We start from the raw sequence: 21,112 nt of genomic DNA, 5'->3' as shown, positions 1-21,112 counted from the left end.
GCTCACTGCAGACATTCCTCTCTATTCCCCACTGATGTGCTGTGGACAGGTAATAAAACCTGAGGAGCAAGGCAAATATTTTGCAAGTGTATGAGTAAATAAGAAGGGTAATGACAGGCAGGAATCAAACCACAGAGTCACTAAAGATTCTTCTAATGCAAATATGCTGTACAGTTTGTAAACACACTCCAACTTAGAGCAAGCAATGCTTCAGCCTGCTTTTTAGCAGTTATAATTATTACTTCACTTTCTTTGCATCCTAAGCATGTTCCTCTTAGCCATTCCTCTCCTTTAGAGTATGCAGAAAGGATTTCATGTATCATTCCTCCAGAGTTTTCAGTGGTAGATCATTTGTTCAGTGGAAGGCCACACTGGGTTCTCAAACACTATATAGTCACTTAATCCTAATTATAAATACTGAGTAAATCACTCAGTTTTTACAGTATTACAGTTAAAATGGGTGACACCTCAAGAAATCGTATTGTTGACAAATAATAAAGCCTCCAGCACCACACAAAAAAGCCAGGAAAAGAGACCAGCTATAGATTTGTTGAGAAATATTCATGGTGCACATTGAACCACGTGACTACCACATAATCCAACACAGGACCTAGTGTTACATCTCAAATATTATTAATCACAAAAATTATACAACACTGAACTAGTGATAGATGTGCCCTGCAGAACATGAACTTAAATAGCCTGATATCCACTCACTGCCCTAAGCCTCGTCCCTCAAGTTTCACCTCAGTCACCCCATGAGAAATCCAAGGCAATCTCATGGCTTGCATTCCCCAGCATTTACTCTGGCCCATCACCAATTATATGCATGTCAGAGTACAACTTTTGCCATACTGGATACAATACCCACCCTTTCTCCATCACATGCAGACTTCCTTGGCTTCAAGCAGTAAGAGATGCTGAAACTCTTGCCACTCAACTAGAGGATTACTTGTCCCTCCACCTCTGCTCTTTCAACTTCCATTTCTGTCCTTAAAACTACCCAAAGGAATATTCCCACCATCAAAGGAAAATCCATGTAAGTACTGTAATGAAACGTGACCAATCCAATTCTCATTTGCAAAGAGCAGTGCTTTTCCCCTGTTATTACACAGAGCTGTGAATTATCCTGAAATCCCTTTCTTTAAACTTGAAAATGGCAGCCAATAAAGAAAGAAGCTTGAACCTCTTCAGCCAAAGCGAAATGCTGCCCATGACATTGTTCCTGTTGAACTGTACAAGGGTAATTAAGTCTCTCACTGCACCCTGGAGGGCAGTGAGTCAGTTTGGACTCAGCTGGAGCCCACTAAAAGAGTATTGACTAAATTTACAATAGTGCTAATGAACCTATACATACTACTGGTCAGCATTAAAGGCCAAACAGCAGAGGAAGGCACAGAGCAAAGAGGAAGAGAGGGAGGGAAATTATTTCCCAAAGTAATGTTTCACTACTCTGAGCTAGCAAAACTGCTATCAAATAATGAGGAAGGATTTCTTAGCTACTGGCAGATGTACTGAACCCACCAGTAATATAACACTCATGTTGAAGAAGTACACTGGTAGTTAGGTCTAAAAAGCTTCTCTTAATCCAAGTACTAGGCAGACATCCAGTCTCAAGGAAAAGTTATAGACTTCATGTCAGACAGAGACTGACAGATAATTCTAATAAAAGTTGCTTAATAACAAGTGACCTTTGTAGAATAAATTAATACAAGTGAATTGCTGTAATTTATACATGATTTGTGGCATTATTTGCTGTGTTTTAAATATGTTTATGTTGTCACTAGAGCAATTGTATATGTACCTGATACTCTGTTTACATGTCTTCATTCCTTAAGGAAGGAAAGATTCAGATGGTTTAGTGAAGCATGCATCCCTAGAGCATTGGCACTTTACATATTGTGGAGGAGAGTGAAAACTGGAATTACACATTCCTGGTGATTTTCCACATCACTTGTTGAGAGGGCCAGGTCTAAAACACTACCTTCATAAAGCATCTACCTCTGTTTCAAACACTGTAAATCTGTCAACTACTGCACCAGGTGCTGACTTTCCAAAAAAGCCTTTTCAGTCCAACCACTGACAATCAAGTTTCCCACAACTGGGCCTCCAATGGCTACTTTCTGTTGCTTATCCTCAAGCCAGCTTTGCAGTTTTGCAGGGGTCCCTAACATCTCTGAAGTGCAGTCATCCCACCTGAAGGGTAGCTGACACACACAGAATTCACTCACACCTTTAAATCTACCAACTCTATCCTAACTTTCTCAGTTGACACCAAGATGAGCAGGTAATTGTCACTGGAACACTGATTGTCATTTCTCCCACATCATCTTTTGTCACTCATGGACACCTTGAGAGGAGAGCATCTCATGACAAGGTGTCAGGTCTCAGAGAACAACAGAGGCCAAACATGTCTTTGCAATAACACATGACCAAAAAGCAGAACAGGCAAAATACAACCCAAAACTGGGGCTGCTGATCTGTCCCTGCCTGATGGCACCTCTCTGCGTCTGCACCTTGCTCTGCCTCTGGGCAGGTGTGTGCTCAGGGTGCTCAGCACCCCCTGCCTGTATTCTTGGTTGGAGCCTCTAGGTGACACTACTTTAATACAAACAAAACCATAACAATTTCCAAACAAGCTCCTTGCTCCCCTCTTTCCACCCTACAACCTGATGCATCTGCAGTGGAAAAATATCACAAATCCCACAATCAGAACAGGCAAGAAAGCCCCAGATAATTGAAGTACCAAGACATGAGTTTCGTGTCTGGGTTGTCTCACAAGTTAGGCAGTACAGCTTCTTTCATTCAGGTTTAGTTTTTGTTTTATTTGGATTTCTTGAGAGAACACCACTTGAGTAGCTTTATTTATTAATATGGATTCAGTTAGCAAGCCTTCTTGATTAGGGCACCACCATGAATCTAACACTAGAAATCAGGAAAAAAGATTGGGGAAAAAAGTAGCCTAAGTCCTTTCTGGAGCATTTTAGTATTTCATACCAAAAAGGCAGTTCAAATTCAGTATTTGCACTGCAACATGCAAACTTCAGTATGACTTAATAAGCTATGAATCCCTGACAACCTATTCAGAAATTACAGAGCAAATGTAATTTTTTTTCCTTTTGGTCAAAGTTCCACCGAAAATACCCCCAGCCTTGAGTATTGATTCAAGAAAATCCCACTGTGACAAGTGAAATCCAGAATTTATTTTCACTTACTGCCAATCAAAAACATTTTGGAGATCTGCTGTTATTTTCTTTGTGAAAACCACTAGATATTTAGAAGGAAACTGATTTGTCATTTTTCATTGAGATTCTTTTCCAAAGAAACAAAGCCAGCACCTCCCCACCAGAGATACATGCACCATCTTCATGCACCTACAGTGCTTGGCCAATGTGTTTCAACTTCAACACCTGAGATGAGTTTAAAGCCCAGGTGACAGTTACTATAAACACATTACTATTCAAAAACACAAATTGCAAAATTTAACCGAGTTATCCCCTGGCCTTTTGTGCTGTGTTTTCCACAGGTTCTGTAAATCACTCTATGCAATCTGTTGTCTGTTCACACTGAGGAACGTGGCAGAGCCAGGAGACACCAATGTGGAAGAACATTAAGATCACTCACAGTCAGCAAGGATATATCATGACACATTGTAAAGGAACCAAAGACTAAGTACCTCTGTACATCACACATGGTGTACAGAACCAAACTAAAAGCTGATGTTGTGGGCAGGTACCCTAAACTTTTTACATTCAAGATGAGGAAAGCAAGAAGGTGGTGTAGTCAGTCTGTATACTAATAACTGACTTCAGATGGCTATCAAGAACTAGCTTTTGATTGACGCCATCTATGTGATTCACATGTTCCTGAAATACATTCCTCTATTTTGCATTATTATCTGAAGATGTTTACATTGTATTGGCATAAATCATGGCACCATCCTGCATTTCACTAAGCAAACACTTAAAACACAATCCCATCCAAACCACTGGGTGTTTTCATGTAATGTTAAAATGAAAAAAGCCAATTTGGAAGTACTCTACAAGACTTTATTTCCCTCTACTTCTTAATGATGTGACTACAAACATCCAGGTTTTAAAAAGAAAATACACAGTTCCAAAAAATATCCCATCATGATTTCTCAAGTCTGTTGATTCCCTCCACTCTTTCCAACTAGAAGAGTATGTTCTCTAACTCTTTGCAAAGCTTTGATTCTCCCAACTCCAAATGCACAGCAGATCCAGACCTAGTCCTTGCCTAAGAAAGAATTACCTCAAGTGTTGTTTCAGTACCGGATGAAAAGGAAGACTGAAAGCAGTTAGAAATTTCATAATTCACTGTAAAAAGAAGGAGGCTGTTTTCTGGCAAACTGTATGCAAACACTGAAGCACTCTGAACCCCTTCTAGGTGAGAAGATGCAGGCAAAGCAGTCAAAAGGTGAAGGCAACGAGCCATTTATCAGCTCAGTGGTTTGGATGGCACCTGCTGCTAGCAGGTGGCTATCACCCCCTGCCTCTGCTCTTTTAAATATCCACACACACATTGATAATAACTATTCATGCAGCCACACACGTATGCACAATACGGGCGTTTGCATGGAGACTGAGACAGCAAAACCGAGCTGCAGTTCAGCAGGTGATACAAAGTACCTCTGGAAACTGAAAGACCGTAACTTTTTCTTTACATTTCTGACAAGGCCTGTGAGGCCTGCATGACTTATGACTGCACAAGGCGGGAATGCTGCCTTCCATTTCACACTGGGTTGCTACAAATCGGGCTGTGACACACTCGCTGCTGTGCTTCTTTACTCTACACTCAGTGTCATCACTTAGAGCCATGCCTGCAAGTCTCATGCGGCTCAGCAAGAGTTACTGCATCTGATTTTAACTCTTGCTGAAATTAGAAAAATGCATTAGGCCAAATAATTAGATTAATTCTTAAGTTTTTGAACCTGCAAAACCCCACATTTCCCCTGCATGCACACACAGTCCTGCTTCACTACAGATTTCATATATGTCCACGCACACGTGTGTGCACACGCAAAGATACAGAGATAATGCCACTTCTTTCTGTCCATGTGGAATAAACGATCACAGCTATGCAGGTAAGAAACAAAAATACTGCTGAGACCCACTCCTGCCTCTAAGAAGCAGAGGGGGTTACATTGTCTGACATGGGGACTACAGCATCCATCTGATAAAAGGAAAAAAGATTAAACCATCACACCCAGCTCTATTGTCACACAAGTAGACCATGCAATGCATTACTACAGCCCAGATTACAGTTACAAAATCCACCGGTAACAGCCCTGCTATTAACATGCCACCTGTTACCTTTTACAAAATGCTGAAATTATCTTATGATCGTTTTCAGCTTGACAAATGCAGTTTAATCTTTATTGCATCTCACAGCACAGACCTGCTTCATCCATGTCTTATTTATCTCACGTGTGTCGGAATGCAACCCCGAGCCCTCAGTCCCCCCCTGCCACCAGGCATTCCTTCTGCTCTGCTTTATCAATATACCTGGGTTTCCATATCCGACTGCTCCTTTACAATAAAAAACACACCCACCCAGTATTCTACCATTGCCTGTTGCCTTGGTAATCCAAATGCCTGGGTACTCGCTGATTATCGGCGAATGAGACTCGCATTGTTCACACCGCAGCGCGTCTGCTATGTTAATGTGAGATAATGGCAGCCAGAAGACTCCTTTTGTTCCCAGCTTTGCTGTTTATTCATAGTGCCTGGAGGTCAGCGACTGCTACAACAACCGGGGAAGGAACCGCTGAGAGCGTGAGCAGATTCCACTTGTGCTTTTGCCTCTGAGACAGGGGGAACACGAGCAGCCCCGCACAGCGAGAAGGGCACCGGGAGCTCTGCAGTCTGACTCACGCAAGGTGTAGCAGCCGACTCGGAGGAAGATGTGATGGACTTGCACTTCCGAGATTTTAGATGAAGCTGATTTACGCTCCCCGACAACAGAAAAAAACCCGCTTTCTTCGAGAGGCACGGCGGGAAGGGAGGGAGAGAGGGAGGAGGGGGCAGCACGGCACCGCCGCAACTCACGGGGAGCGAGCCGGGCTGGGGGCTCGGGGCTGCCCGGGGAGCAGGGACAGCCCTGCCCAGCCCTGAGGGCAGCGGCCGGGCCACGACCGGCACCGGGACCGGCACCGGGCCGGGGGGAGCGCCCGGAGCGCGGCGGGCGGGGACGGAGCGGCCGGGCCGGTCAGGGCAGGGCAGGGGCAGCCCGGGCAAGTGACCTGGCCGGGGAGGGACAGCGCAGGGACAGGTCTGAGAAGCGTCTCCCCGAGCCGTCTCCGCGCTCTGCCTGCCTGTCAGGGTAGTTTGGGAATGCTGTTGGTGACACAGGGACACGGGCAAACAAACAGTCACATCGCATCTCCCCTGACGCGTTAAGTGGAGCTGAGAGCACGAACAGGCTGTGGTACCTTCCCCGCATTCCCAGCTCGGTGGAGACGAGGACACTGAAGACGGTGCCCGGCTGGTGCGCTGCTCCCCAGCCCCGGAACAGCCCTTTCATGGCAAGAGACCACCCATTCCTGCTAAAGGCACTGCCAGTGTCTAATTAATGTCACCGACCCATCTGCCCAGGTTGCTGATGGCTCTGTCTGCCGAGCAGGCTTTGTTGTCATATCTAGTGAAAACCAGCCGAGAGTGTCTTAGCTCGAGTTGCTAACCCCTTTTTCTTTTTTAGGGAAAGCATTAGAAAAGCCCTCCACCACTGCAAATAGTAATGACTATTTCCTTTTATTCTCACTGCGATTCTGAGAGATTTGAGAATCCAAGTGTACGGGAGTAGCAGGAATACAACAATTGACAAAACTGAGCACCGGGAATTCACTCCTTTTGTAATCTATTTACAGAGAAATCCTGTGGAGGGTGACATTTTCATGTAAGTGAATGAATAACAGATACATGTAAAGAAAAGGCATCAAGAAACATATCAAGTCTTAGACAAAATATACATCTGTGATCCTGCTGCCAAATTATCCAAAAATACCCCCAAATCGTTTAAAAAGACAAGGTATTTGCCGTAATTCATGTCAGTAATTGTTATGTGCCAGACTGTGAGCTCCCTCCCTGCTTAGGAGCCATGTCACCTCCTGGCAGGCAGGCTGGAGCGCGATGCTCGCAGCGCGGGTACCCAGAGAACAGAACGCACACTGAGCTCCCCGGTGAGCTCCCTCCCCGGCCCTTCTGTGCCTCAAAGCACTGCTACACCTCTCAGGTGGGGCTGATGCTGTGCAGATTGAAGGGCACTGGCTTGATTTTGATGCGCCCTATCCAAAGGCATTCAATCCAGTTAAAACACTCCCAGTGATTTCAATTAGTTTTGCAACAAAGGGCTAGGCAAAGTGTAGCTTTCGGTGTCACCACATGCTTATCGTGCTGACAGTCAAAATGGTTAAAAACCAGGGGTGCTGCCACAGTTAAATGATTTTTAACCCTAGTGCCACCAGAAATCAGTTGGTTTCACTGAGAACAAGTGACAGAAGGTACCTTTCCAATATGCTTGAAAGGGAAAATCATGTATGCTCAGCACATATCACCTGCTTTTGAGAGCAGACCTCATGCAAAGAGCCATGATACCCTGTGATAATCACTAAACAGAAATCACAAATGAGCAGACATTTTCAGCAATTTGTTGTTCAATATGGCCCAAACATGAGAATGATACCTGTCTATTCAAAGCTGTTGCTGTATTTTAAAAATTAACATAGACAGCACAAAGCCTGAGAAGATCAGATTTTGCCTCAGTCAGCAGACAGACCTTAAATAATATTTGCCTAGTGTTTACTTTTAAAAATATCAGCTGGCATTTTATAATTAAAAAAACCCCCACAAACTAACACCGTAAGACTACAACATCTACAGGAAAAATACAGAGTATACAGCCATTTATATGTACTTATCAGAAAAAATCCCACAAAATTATAGTAATCCTGCTACTATTAGTTTTATTACAACAGCACTCACTTTGACTCATCAATCAATAGAGAAGACCTGTTTTCACATCTGTACAAGGCGGTGTATATAAAAGAAAACATGATCCTTATCCTATACCTTTTACCAAGCATGCAAAGAAGACATATTTGAAATCAAGTTACCCATTGCTGTTTCCTGCTACCACAAGAACTGACCACAAACTTATCTAAAATGAAATGCAGATTTCTCGCATGAAAATATGAAAATATTCAATATTTAATTATCAACAGCTAATGGTTACACTTATCAGTTTTCAAGGAGAAGGCACTCATAATTTTCTTTTAGCTTCAACAGGCTCAAGGTTTTCTTCCACCTCCTCCCCATTAAGTGTACGTGATAAAATGAGTATCAGTAGTTTTACTTAGAGGATGAGATGGGCAACTCTTGGGACATTACTTTGGACCAATTCCTAACTAGTTTTATCTTTGCAATGCTTAGAGCATAAGCAGACTATTCTGAAGAAATTTTCTGGGGTTTTTTTCTTTAAGGAGTGACTCTTCTACAGAAACATTTCTTGATTCTGAATTCTTCGCTATTCTCTCCTGATGGTAAATATTAACATTTCTTGACAGAAAGGAAACTGGAAAAACCAGCAAAGCTACTTTTGCAGAATCAGAAGTAATATGTGTTTCTTTACTGGGTATATTCTTTTATATTAGGATTTACCATCTGTTCAGTCCCTAATTATATTTATTTCACAACTCCACGACCAGAAAGATGAAAAGGCTTTGAAACAATTCTATCTTTTACCTCAAGAGTTATGAATTCTTTTGCAAAGTTTGTCCCTGCAGGCCAGAGCCACGTGACATAATGGAGCAACCCCTACTTCAAACTGATGTATAAAACATGCACAATGTGCCTGTTTTCATACAAGTGTGCACGTGCTGCACCTGACCTCACCCAGACTTTTTTGAAGCGACTATCACTGTTGGTCAAAACAGCCTATGATGCAAAATTGAAAAGGTAGCAGCCTTTACAGAACTTCTGACACTATTGGTACTAGTATGTTGTAACCAGTTCACTCCTGATTGTTAACAATGCAAGAGCCAGTCCTTATCACTCAATAAAAACTTAGACAGAATTACCATTCTTTTCCAAGAGCTCCTATGAAAGTTTGAAAGTTCAGCTCTTAGTCAGGTTTAAATTGGAAGAAAAAAAGGACAAAACAAGTATTAAAAACAATCACTCTTTTAAAGCAAGTCTAGCCACTAAAAGGTATTTATGATTGCCTGAACATAAAACATTAATGGTAATAAATAACACATCCACTGTATGATTGAATTAATGCTTCATTTCATCTACCATTCAATTTTCTCTAAATGTTTGGCACTAAGTAATTTGTGATAAAAACAACATTATCTTCATATATTTCATCAAGCATGACTGCCCTATAGAGGCATTACCAGCCTTTGGTCACTAACTGTGAGACAGCTGGCAATTAATGCATAAGACCAAAATTTGGAGGCAGAGTGAAGACAGTAAGAACCCTACAGATGCTCATGGCAACACACTAAACTGCAACTAACAGCTGTCTATTTCTAGGTGGTTTTGTTGACAAATAAGCTTTATTACAAGCTGTGCAAGAAATGAGAAGCCCCCCAGAGCTTGCCTGAGTCAGACTGACGTGAAAATGAACCAGGGTGCAATTCCTGCTGGGACTGATTGGAACTGTACCCATTTCAACCAAGATTCAATTTGATACACACACAGAGGTCCACCACTTAATGTAATGGTGTTAAGTAGGAACTTCATCAAAGCATTGGAAGGTGTATAATGACAATAACTTATATAACAGCATTTGCCAAAGACCTTATATTTATTCAAAAATCAGTCACCTTGAGTAGTATCTGTTATTACAGACAGTTTGTCAGACTGGAAAACTACAACACAAATAATTACCTGCAAGCTAGAAAGCAGGAAATTTCACGTCCATGCAGAAGGGCTAGCCTGAAGACTAACAGCTCTCCTTAAGTCCCCCTAAATCCATTAAGTAGGACTTTAATTAGAAGTTATACAGGATTAAGGAGGTGGATAGGTCCTACATTGGTCCTTCAATACAGGAGTAAAGTTTACACACATTAATCAACAAAAAGGTCTAAGGTGAAAATAAAATCTCACATTCAAGTTTGAGCTGACTATTAGACTGCAAAGACTTAAAAAACCCCTAAGATTGGGAGGTTCTTTTTGACAGCCCAGTGCTCATTCTGTTCACAAAGCACAGGAGTTTGCAATCCAGCCAATTGGCCTACACTAGACAGTAGGTATTTAGCTGACGTTTTTCTGTATGCAACACTTGATCATTCTGTTAATGAAAAACTAAATTTAGAAAGAAATTAACAAGACAGTCTCCACTCTGAAAGCATTTGTTGCATGTGTGCACATCCTCACACGGCTTTCATTCTGCTCTCTGTAAGTACATTTAACCAACAGTAACACTGGGAAAGCCCTCCTTGATCAGTCTACTTCAGTTTTCTTTCATAGCTCAATTAACTTTTAAAAATCAAAGATTGTCCTTAAAAACAGGCCAGGCCTGAATTACTTCTAGTGTAAGTGCCCACAGTTTATTAAATATGAATCCTTAGATTTAGATTCTTGTGATACATTATTGAGTCACAATTTATTTTAAATAGCTGAGCCCTGTTTCAACTTTGAAACTAAGCAGCTGTGCTTCTGTAGTGCCTGCTGCATCAGGATTCTAGTCCCCTGACTAGAGTTGTGGGTAATTTTGTTGCTAGTAAAAGGAACAGCAGAAAAAGCTCTGTGTGGAGTACTCAAGATCGTCTGATGACGGGGAGGGATTTAATTGTGTGTCTAATGATAATCAGCAGCTCACATATATCTACATTGCCTTTGTTAAGTAAGGTTCTTGCATATGGTCCTGGTTGTTCTAATTTAATATCTAGCTCTTTTACAAAACTTGAAATAGCTGGCTACATTAATTGTTTCAGGAAATACAAAGCAAACTTTTTTTTTGTTTGAATTAACAGAAAAGTCTTGTGGATTAGAGATAAGATAGTGTGAACTTTAATACTAAGCTTTTGACCCAATTGTAATCTAATGCAAATACAAATGGTGCTTCATCAACAGGTTCATCACTGATTGTAGTTAATACTGTACTTAATGGCTTTTCATCTTTTGTTTAATTAAAACAAATAGAAAACTCAATTCTTCTTCACACCATACTTCACTTCTGTCTTATAGACTGATTACAAAACACGCATGAAAATAAACAGTTCCAGGTGGAAAAAGAAGTTGGAGAGCCACAGGATGTCTCATTCTAAGGTACCACCTGAGAGATTTTGAGCAGTTACAGTTAAATTACAGACAACAGCACACACCAAAGCAGTGATGCAAACATTCCAAACCCCCAAGTGGCTGCTGCAGTTATTCTATGTAAGAAGTGATGCCACAGAAATTTTGTTTCCAGAGAGGCATCTCATAGGTAAAGAGGAGTAATTTAGAAATTGCTCCCCGTGTCTTCCCCAGTAGGGCAATTCAAGGGCAATACTCGAGAGAAATATGCAGGGACTGCCTAACACTGATCAGGCTGCTCTGCTACAGGCAGGATATTGGATGACTCGGTGCTGCTGGAAATGCTGGTATTTAGGTTTAGTAGAAGAAAGTATTTCTTTTTTGACATGTGACAGTTTCTGTGGAAAATTGCCACGAAAGAAGTGAGTTGTGCCTATCTTATCTATTATCTAGTAATGTAGCACACAGCCCCTGTGAGATAGTTGTACTTTATAGACTCTAGAGGAACAGAGGCTAAAAGGTCAAATGAGAATCAGGCATCTAAAAACTACAAAACTACACCTAAGAGAGCACATATATTGCACCACACTCTCGTCAGACTAGCCACTAATTTCACTTTGTCTTCTGAAAAGCTGCTCCCAAGTGTAAAATTATTTTAAAATATTAAGGTTTTTTTGGAGTTTTTTTGTTAAATGTGTTTACAATCAGTCATTTCATAAGCAACTAAAAAAGAGGAAATCTAGGTACTCTGAAAAGCCAGTGATGATATATTAATTACACTTCGAAAAAAGGACTTCATTTATTCTCAAGGGCTGAAGTAAAAGACAGACTTATTGCATGATTTTCCCATAAATGCAACAAAAATAATGAAAAACTATCCAACCCAAACCCCCAAAACTGTTTGCAAACAGATTTGCATATGCAAATGCACTGGTACAAAGATGTCCCTAAGCTTCACTCTAACACAAAAGTCCAAGTTAGTTAGGCTATCACAGAACTTAGGTACAAGGAATTGAGACTCATTGCGCTCTCATAGTCCTTTACTAACAAAATAATCCTACATAAAACAAATTTATACTATTTGTGATTTTTTTTAATGCGATGCTGAGGTAAAGAAAGCCTTAAAAAAAGACTCCCAGAAACATAAAGCACTGAATGGATGCTCAATCCTGTCTACACTTGATTTCCAGCTTTTGCTTTGACCTAGGTTGTGCAAACAAGAATTACAAAGAGTGATCCTCTACATAATTTGGTAATCAAAGGCTTCACATCATCTTCTTTCAGTGTCCTTTAACATCCATGTTCTCTCTATATTAACACAAGTGCTGTCTGATCCTCACCTGATACAAGACTCTACAGCACATCCTCTGATCTATGGCTACACCCACAGTACAATTGCTTTGCATGTAATACATTTCCAATAATGGTTAAAACACAGAACATCAGTGAAATGTTTTCAACATCAAGAAAAGCCAATTGTATTTAAATAAAGATCGGGCAGATGTCTGATGAGAGACACGAGGTACAAGTTTATCTCTAGGGCATGACTTGAAGCTTGAAAGCACACCCACTTGATCTGAGCACAGATTTGAAGACAGAGGTGTCACTTCACTATGCATGGGGCAATAGCAAAGGGAAAAATTGAGTTTCTTTAGTGCTTGCTGTAATTACAGATACCCTGCTGTCCCTAGTGCTGAGCAGTGCACGGAACAGCGTCACTGCCCCCAGCAGCGGCACCAAGCAATTCAAGGAGCAGATCTGTCACACAACACACTGTCCAGCCTGCAGTGCTGTGGGCTGGGCCCACACTCACCTGTGAGAGAGGGTGGGTTTCATGGAGCTCATAGAGTTCATGGGGGGTTGCATGGGGAGCTTCCCGGGAGGGTCGTTCTGCCGGCTTTTCTGGTGGCGAAGCAGCAAGAGCCGTCCCAGCTCCTCACACCACGATGAAAGCAGGGCTGTGCAAACAGAACAAATGGCAGTGAGCACACATCTGAGGAACCAGCACAGCCCCCTGCAGGTGCAAGCCACTGGAACAGGAGTCACTACCTAGACAAACACCATGAATGCAAAGCTGGTCCATGAAACTCAGAGTTTTATCCTATCAAACTGAGTCTCTAATTGCCATACACTATCATAAGAACATTTTTACCCAAGTTAAAAACATTCTGCATAGCCCAGGAGGCACAAGAGAACTTTTATCCTATCAAACTCAGTCTGTAATTGCCCTACACTACCATTAGAACATTTTTACCCAAGTTACAAACATTTTCCATAGCCCAGGAGCACAGAGGCGAAGAATGGATGAAGCAAAAGGACATGGGATAGTTGTTACAAGTAAAGCAAGGTGCAGAATAATTCATTTCACACTAACAGAAACATAACAAAAACACAGAGAAGACATTTACAGAGGGGAGCAAAGAAAAAAAGACCTCTTTTCTATTCAGCTGTTTTTTTTCTTAAGATTAATTGGAGAGAAACCCATGCGCACAAATTAATTTCCAAAACTGCTATGAGCTACCAGTCTTGAATAGATAAACAGGAGAATGATGTATGGATACAAAGTTAGGCACTTAAATCTATATCTGACCCAACATAACCCCTAAATGTGTATTTCCATTATGTGCCTAATCTTGTAGTCAATGAGGGTAATTCTGTGCTTACAGGAAAATCACACTTATGAACTATGAAGATGCAGAGATTTCTTAGAGGGAAGAAGAGCTTGCAACTCAAGACATGAAAGGGGTCATTATTCCTGAAAATGTGGCCTCTCCCTTATGCACCCACACTCAGAAAAGACCAGGCCCTGTTATAGAAACCACCTACTCTGCAGTAAGCATAGCCCCAGAAATTGACTGCACTGCTCCAATGAGTGCACCCAGCCAAGACACCCCACCGAAGTCCCCAGCAACATCTACCCGAGCCTTAAAGCTGCCTATTTAATTCCAACATCAGAAGTGGCTCTGGTAAAAAGTCAGCCAGGTATGAGAACACAGTGAGGAGTTTAACTGGAACAAAGTGCAGACTAATTGAAAAATCCTGCAGTGGAAAGAAATCAACTTTTCAAGTGGAAGTGCTTGGGCTTTTTTCTTCTTTAAAGGATGCTTTACAAAACCCTCAGAACAAAAAAAACCGCTTCATGTTTAATTTTTAACTAAGTGTCTTCCTGAGGTGTTGCAGACTGAACACAAATCAACAGATTATATGGGTGGGTGAGAACCGGAAGACAACTGAAAACCCAAGCTGCCATAGCGGTTTAGGGTAGTAACAAACTCTAGATGTAATTTCAGCCTTGCTCATTTAAAAGAGACAAGTGCAGAATCCTCTGAAATTGAGGCTCCTGTTTTCATGTCTTAATTTTCTAATGGTTTTCTTTTCACCAAATAACAATCATAAGCAGTAGCTAACTATCATTTCAGAGTACACCATCTTCTTTTCCCAGCAGCTACTCACATGCACTGTTAACACAGAACAAATTCCAAAGAGACTAACTGTAAAGTCATATTTGTGGGGCAGAAAAAAGAACCTGCTTTACCAAAAACGCACGCAAGTATGGTAAAAGAAACAGTTAGATTTTCTCAAGTTAAATGGCCACACAAGAAAAATACTTATCGCCTGGGCCACTGCTGTGAATTAATCACACATTAGCACAAAGAAGGGGTCGTAATTTTATTGCATTTGGACAAAGAAGAGGTAGCAATTTTATTGCATTTATCAAGCAGAAGGTCAAGAGAGGTGTTTAGGGAGGCATTTTAGAGCTCTGCTGTGACAAAAGGGGGGCATCGTTTCTTTATGTAACTAAATACGGTCACTGGGAAACTGTCAGCCTCACACGGAGCCTACAAAAAGCATTCCCTCCAGCTCTGTGAAATGTTCCAGCAACGAGTGTCAGTCTAAGCTGCTTCTCTATTAGCCAAGGAATCTGTCAACAAGCATTTGATCAAATTATACTCACCTTTTATCCCTGGCATATCATTACTAATGTGCCAGTGACAAAGGCCCCCCTCCCCCTTTCCAGCCGCCTGGAAATACAAATTCCTGCCTCACAGGGTTTCTTCCCTTGCCCACAGCTACTTGAGCTCGGGAAACACGAACAAAGTGTTCTGCCGAACACTTAACGCAGCCATCACGGAGTAACAGTGGATGAGTAATAGTGGATGCCGAGCACTTCCACAGCCGAGTGTAATTACTACAGAATCATCCATCTTGGACGAGGCTATGATGGGAGAAGGGAGTTGCTCCTTCTGCACACCTATGTGCACTTGACAAGTAAGATAAAAAGCAACAACCCGAAGGATCTGAGGGCATGAATCTGCAAACAAAAGCCAAACCTGCTTGGAAAAAAAAGCAGTGTAACTCCTGGAAAAAGAATATGCCCATGAGAGCATTGCTTTGGTGAGGCGAAGATAAGAAAACATCTAAATGAGTTGTTATTATTATCAATATCCAGTACGCAGATTTATAAAGGGAAAATGTAAACCATCGAAGAAAAAAGAGGTCCTCAAGATAAGCTGGATGGTTTTCTTCTACAAGTTATCTGGAGAGGACTCATGTTTTTAGAAACTAAGAGACTGCAGGTAAAAACCTAGGAAATTTACTCATCCCTATCAGCACTCATTATGGTTCAACCTTTCCTCCCTCAGGACATTTCAACTCATGTACCATGTATAATAATCACACTCTTTCCTGTGTTGGTACTTGTGTATGGAATGAAAACAAAGCTGTTTGTAGCCACCTTAGGAGTTACCAATTCCCCTCTGACCTGCTCTATCCTCCCTCTAAAGAGTCTGCTCCCTTCTGCTGGAACACACAGGGCAGCCTCCCATCTCTCCTGCCCCATCCACCTCCAGTGAGCTCTCTGCTCGGTAAGATGAATATATACCCTGCCAACACACATCTGGTACAGCTGGCTTCTGGAGAACATCACTTCCTGGGCTATTCAAGCAAGATAAAACAAACTCAAAATGAATTTACAGATTACACTATTCATCTTTAGTGTACTTAGTTACTGCTTTTTATGCTGACAGTATTAGGCGTATCTCAACTCATTTACACTCAAAGCACGAGAATTTCAGTATCATACTATAATGAACAGATAAAGCAGCAAGCACAAAGGACAGCTACAGATGGTGCCAACAGTCAGTCTCACCCTCTCACAGCACAGCCAAGCAGCTGCTTTTTCTCCCCCTCGGCCCCTCCTCCTTGTACAACAGGAGCACAGATTTTGCAGATGGACCATCCACACCGTCTCTCGCAGCCCCTTGCTGCGGCAGTTTAATGATCAGATTTAAATCGTGTTCCTCTGCTGCATTGCTACAATGTCCCTTGCATACAATGATGTGCCTTTCCTGCTTAAATTGAACTCAACTGTTGCAATGAGAGGAAAGGAAGAATCCTTACATGTGCACACAGCCCCCAAGAAGCCCTGTACACAGCCCAGGTGAAAAATACAACCTGGTTAATACACCAAAATTGACATTTTCCTTCAACTCCTGTTCAGTCATAGAGGGCTCTGCTAGCTCATGCAAAAAGATACAGAATAATGGTAATCAAATAACGTACTGACAGTTTAAGTGTATTCACACATTTATTTGGCTTAAAGGGACACTCTCTGGGATGATTGGTGTAATATTTGACCTACTTTTCTCCATCTGCAAAACCTGTATCATTCTTAATGGGATTGCATTTCACTTTCAGCACTGATCTATTTCCATAGGAATAAATCAATACCGATTTGCTAATGACGACTGCGTTAAGAAACCAGCACAGACAGAGCAGCCTCAGCTTTCACATTTGTGAAAAGCAGAAATACAGATTTAAAAACAAGAGAAATTTCAATTACAACTAGCCCAAGGGGTTTCCCTAAGGAAGCAAGAGAAAAAAATCAGTTCAGATATATTCAACTTGCGGCTACCCGGTCACATTTTTGTTTTTCTATTCTTTGAAGAGGACCAGACATCGCAGAGTGGGTCTCAGCACAGAATGTGACTGACCTCTCCTTAAAAAACTCATAAATACTCCCACGCACCCAAAGTTGGCAACACTTTATGTCCTTCTGGATGTGTCCAATAGTCTTAAATTCTTTCATTGAAAAAAATCCTAAGACATGGCAATGTATCCACATTGGGATCCTGGGGACAAGGAGGGAAAAGAAGGCTGGAAGGCAATTTTTGGTTTTTTTTCCCAGTCAGCCCAAGTCACATTTTAAGCATTTCTCTGCAACCACAGAGCTAAGCCTTGTTTGAAAGAAAAAGGAAGCAATTGTTATTTAATCCCCTGCCTCTAGGAGCCAAGTCTTTAAGAACATGCCAAATATCACAAGATTTGCGACACAATTATTAGGACCGGCCACATCCCCTGGTACTGCTCCTTTCCTGCAAGGGCCCTTTTGTGCCGAAAACCTGCCAGGCAGTACAGAGAGAAAGGCCCCCACAGCTTACTCTGTGGCACCTTTCCATCCCTCACAGCCACGACTGCCCATCACCCAGCAGCAGCACAGCTACTTGGTAAGTGCTGGGGCCCTTCCATTAGGAAAATCAAGGAGCTTGAGCTGGGTAAGCCACAGATCATGCCCAGGCTGCTTGCCCCACTTAATACTTCTTGACAACAAATGATGCGGGCATACCTGTAAACATTACATGATGGGTGCTGGTGATGCAGGTCAAACATGATTTTATAGCCATAGCACAGAAGATTGGTACAGCCCATGACAGCCCTTTTTGGGCCAGGGACCAGAAAAAGTAAAGCAACCAGGGTGTGCACCCAATGCTGCCCCAGAGAGGCACTGCTGCATTTCCCCAGCTGCACCCAGCCCGGCCCTGGGAGCTGCAATCTCTGGCACTGCAAAGTGCCACAGTAAACACCTCGAGTGCAGGAGCTGCAGCTCCCTAGAAAGCAAAATACAGAGAAGCACAGTGCTAATCTATTTACCCATTATGATACCCTAGTATTAGTTACAGCTTATCACCTCAGTAAATCGCTGCCTCTTGTTAGGGAACGTGCTTAAAGGTGCAGCAAACTGTTATTTACAGGCAGACACTATATTTACAGCCACAAAGACAAGTGAGGAGGGGATAGGACAACAGCTCAGTAATTTCAATGCCTTCTGCTTCCCGGGAGACTGCTGGAAGAGCACAATAGGATTACTGCTTCCTTGCTGCAGTTAAGCTGCAGTAGATAGTTCAATAGGCAGACTGGCAGATCCGTATTTCTTATTCGCTGCAATGAAAATATTAGGAAAAAAGGAGGAGTTTGATTTGGAGAACTATCTGTTCAGCACCATCTCACTAGATTGGTTTCATGTCTCAGAAGGAAATGCATTTGGCTGAAAAGATATTTACAGCACAAATAAGAAAATACATCATTTTTCACCAATCACATCCCTTAATTTTATATTGCTTTTAGAAACAAGTCTGTATTTTTTTTACATGGAGAATTCCAGATAAGTAGAACACAGAGCTACTGAGTGCTTTCTGCTCTCTCCTCTACAGACTGCAATCTAAATACAGTTTTCATAAAACATCCAGTGAGGTAATTTGGTGGGGAGGAAAGGGAAGCAGCAATGAGAAGAGAATGAGAGGAGTGGAAATAACTATTGTCTTGGTTATTTAGAGGAGTTGTTCTTTCTACATAGAAAAATGGAGACTGTATCATGTTTGGAAAAATACACTGAAAATGTTAACTACCTAAAGCTGAATGTGCTGACAGCATTAGAAAAATAAGGTCAATTGCATTAAAAGGATGGAATCCTTGCAATTTTGTGAAACCGAAAATCAGATGTTTCCCATGTGTTTTAAAAGCCTTTTTGCTTTTAAAGAGCTAGGAGATGGAGAGAGGGAGAAACTGCTCATGTCAAACTATTTCAAGGATTGATTTTCCTGCAGCTCTCCTCCCTGCATAGCCCAGCAAAGCCTGGCAGTGGCTGGCTCACCTGTCGGTCAGGGCAGCAAAGCAAGGCCACAACCCCAGGATGTGACAGTCCATTAGCAGAGATTTGTGTTTGTCCCTCCTCTGCAGTTCTCTCAGGGTACTGCTCTGTGGCCTAACCCTGTGACAGAGGAGCCCTGCCCTGTCATTACACCAGCTTCTGCTCCGTGTCTGCCTCAACGCTGACAGCACAAAAGGAGTACACACAAAGCCAATCACAAAGCAAAAGTACGAATTTCTCAGCAGTCTGGCTGTTCAGCATGGACTCAGAGCAGTTCCCAGGGAGTCCATCCCTCCTCCCAGGCCTGTCTCTCCAGCTGCCAGCAGATGCCCACTTTGCACACAGCAGCTCACAGCACAGAGCCAGCGCTTATCCCAGGTGTTTGCTGCCACCTCATCCTGGGAGGCTTGCACCCAGCTGGCTGCTTTTCTGGAGCACCTGAGGATTGTGGCTGCTCTTCATCAGGCAAAATCAGTGATGTTAGCTTAGAAGTCCAAGTAAGTTGGATTAAATGGACTGATTTTATCTAAAAAGTGCCAACACAAACCTGCCCCCTGTAGGGAGGAGAACCCCCTCCAAAGGCACACAGATTTAACAAGTCCTCATCCCAGCAAACTGCATGGAACTGAATTCCCCAGCAGAGCAAGGGGGCAGCTGGCGCAGATCCTCATTCAGGAGGCATGAACTGCCCTGCTAATGACAACAGGAACATCAAGTTGACAGCCACAATTCAACGCTGTGGAACAGGGCATGATACACATTTCTAACACTAGTACCTAAGTAATGCCTTTTATCAAGAATGCCTCCTTCATTACTATAGCTACAGCTGTGTCCTGCAGAAATATACAGCTTTGCCCCAGTAGGATCTATAATGCAATTATGTATTACAATTAAAATACAAAAAATCATGCAGGTTTGTAGGAAAATAAATAATGAAGGGAACACCTAATTAAACTGAATGTAGTATCACATTAATTAACAGAGGTTTTATTCAATAAAATCCTTACTGCAAACCTGAGAGTTATTCAGCATGTGCTTTCAGGACTGCTGCATGAGACTGACACCATGTACAAAGTCTGGTCTTAAATATGGGTCCAGCTTGCCTTGGCATATCTTCAATTCTCCACAAATACCTCTCAAGACACATCTATATGTAGGCTTCCCCAAAGGCTCTTGCCAACTGGAATAGTACATACTGGAGACACAGATTTGAATTCTGCTATCCTCACCCCATGCCTTCAGTGGAACTGGGATTCCCTAATTTCCTTCTACACTTGCCAAAACTTGGCAGAGGATCTTACCAGATTCACTACATTAACTTTGAAGTAATACATCACAAAACATAGCAACAATGGTTCAATTTGGCAAGCACAAAACACTCTGTACAGATCCAGATAAAATACGTAAGCATCTCATTGAGGCTTAGCTCTGCCCAAGCTGCTACATCTGAAAATACAGCCCATTATATAAAGAGAAGACAACACTGGTGAAAGGCTACCAGCAAGCAAATCTTGGATAAGGCTTTTCAAGGAAATGCATTCCAATAGCATTAGACTGCTTGTTTTCTTACTCATCCAATTGTTGGTTTCACTGCTTAGACTTCAAACAACAGCATCTTTCATTACTGCTGTATGCTTTTGTTTTGTAATGCCAGTGCTAGTCATCAACAGAATTCATACATAATCCAGACATCTGGAAAACGAGACTGACACACTTGAACCCATCTTTGTCTACAGATAAAGCAGTGACCTACAGGTGAGAGGCTCAGTTTCATTTAATCCATCCTCAGCCCTCCAATTACTACTGTAAACAACTCCTGAGCTAATACCACTACTGACATCTGAAAGTGCTAAGAAAAAACCCAACAGATGAACTTAACAGGAGCTGGAACACAAGGGAGCCATGCACAACCATCGCAATGATG

General features: G+C 42.1%; 1 protein-coding gene across 8 annotated transcripts in view; it reads right to left on the bottom strand.

The window, feature by feature from the left end:
* Positions 1 to 21,112, bottom strand: part of ZMIZ1 (zinc finger MIZ-type containing 1) — a 333,497-nt gene that overhangs the window by 33,541 nt on the left and 278,844 nt on the right. For 7 of the 8 annotated variants that reach the window (XM_054277262.1, XM_054277265.1, XM_054277264.1 and 4 more), the window contains one exon: positions 13,075 to 13,219. In XM_054277262.1, the coding sequence (XP_054133237.1) occupies positions 13,075 to 13,219 (145 nt within the window). Of the gene's footprint in view, positions 1 to 5,573; positions 6,008 to 13,074; positions 13,220 to 21,112 lie in introns of those variants that run through there. The other variant, XM_054277268.1, reaches the window with a different exon arrangement.

This window comes from Melozone crissalis, unplaced genomic scaffold (assembly GCF_028551555.1).
Source record: "Melozone crissalis strain CALT ecotype California unplaced genomic scaffold, PUWL_Pcris_2 ptg000019l_1, whole genome shotgun sequence".
In the NCBI taxonomy this organism is placed as follows: domain Eukaryota; kingdom Metazoa; phylum Chordata; class Aves; order Passeriformes; family Passerellidae; genus Melozone; species Melozone crissalis.
Note: the sequence above shows the minus strand (reverse complement) of the source record. Positions and strands in the feature narration are given on the sequence as shown.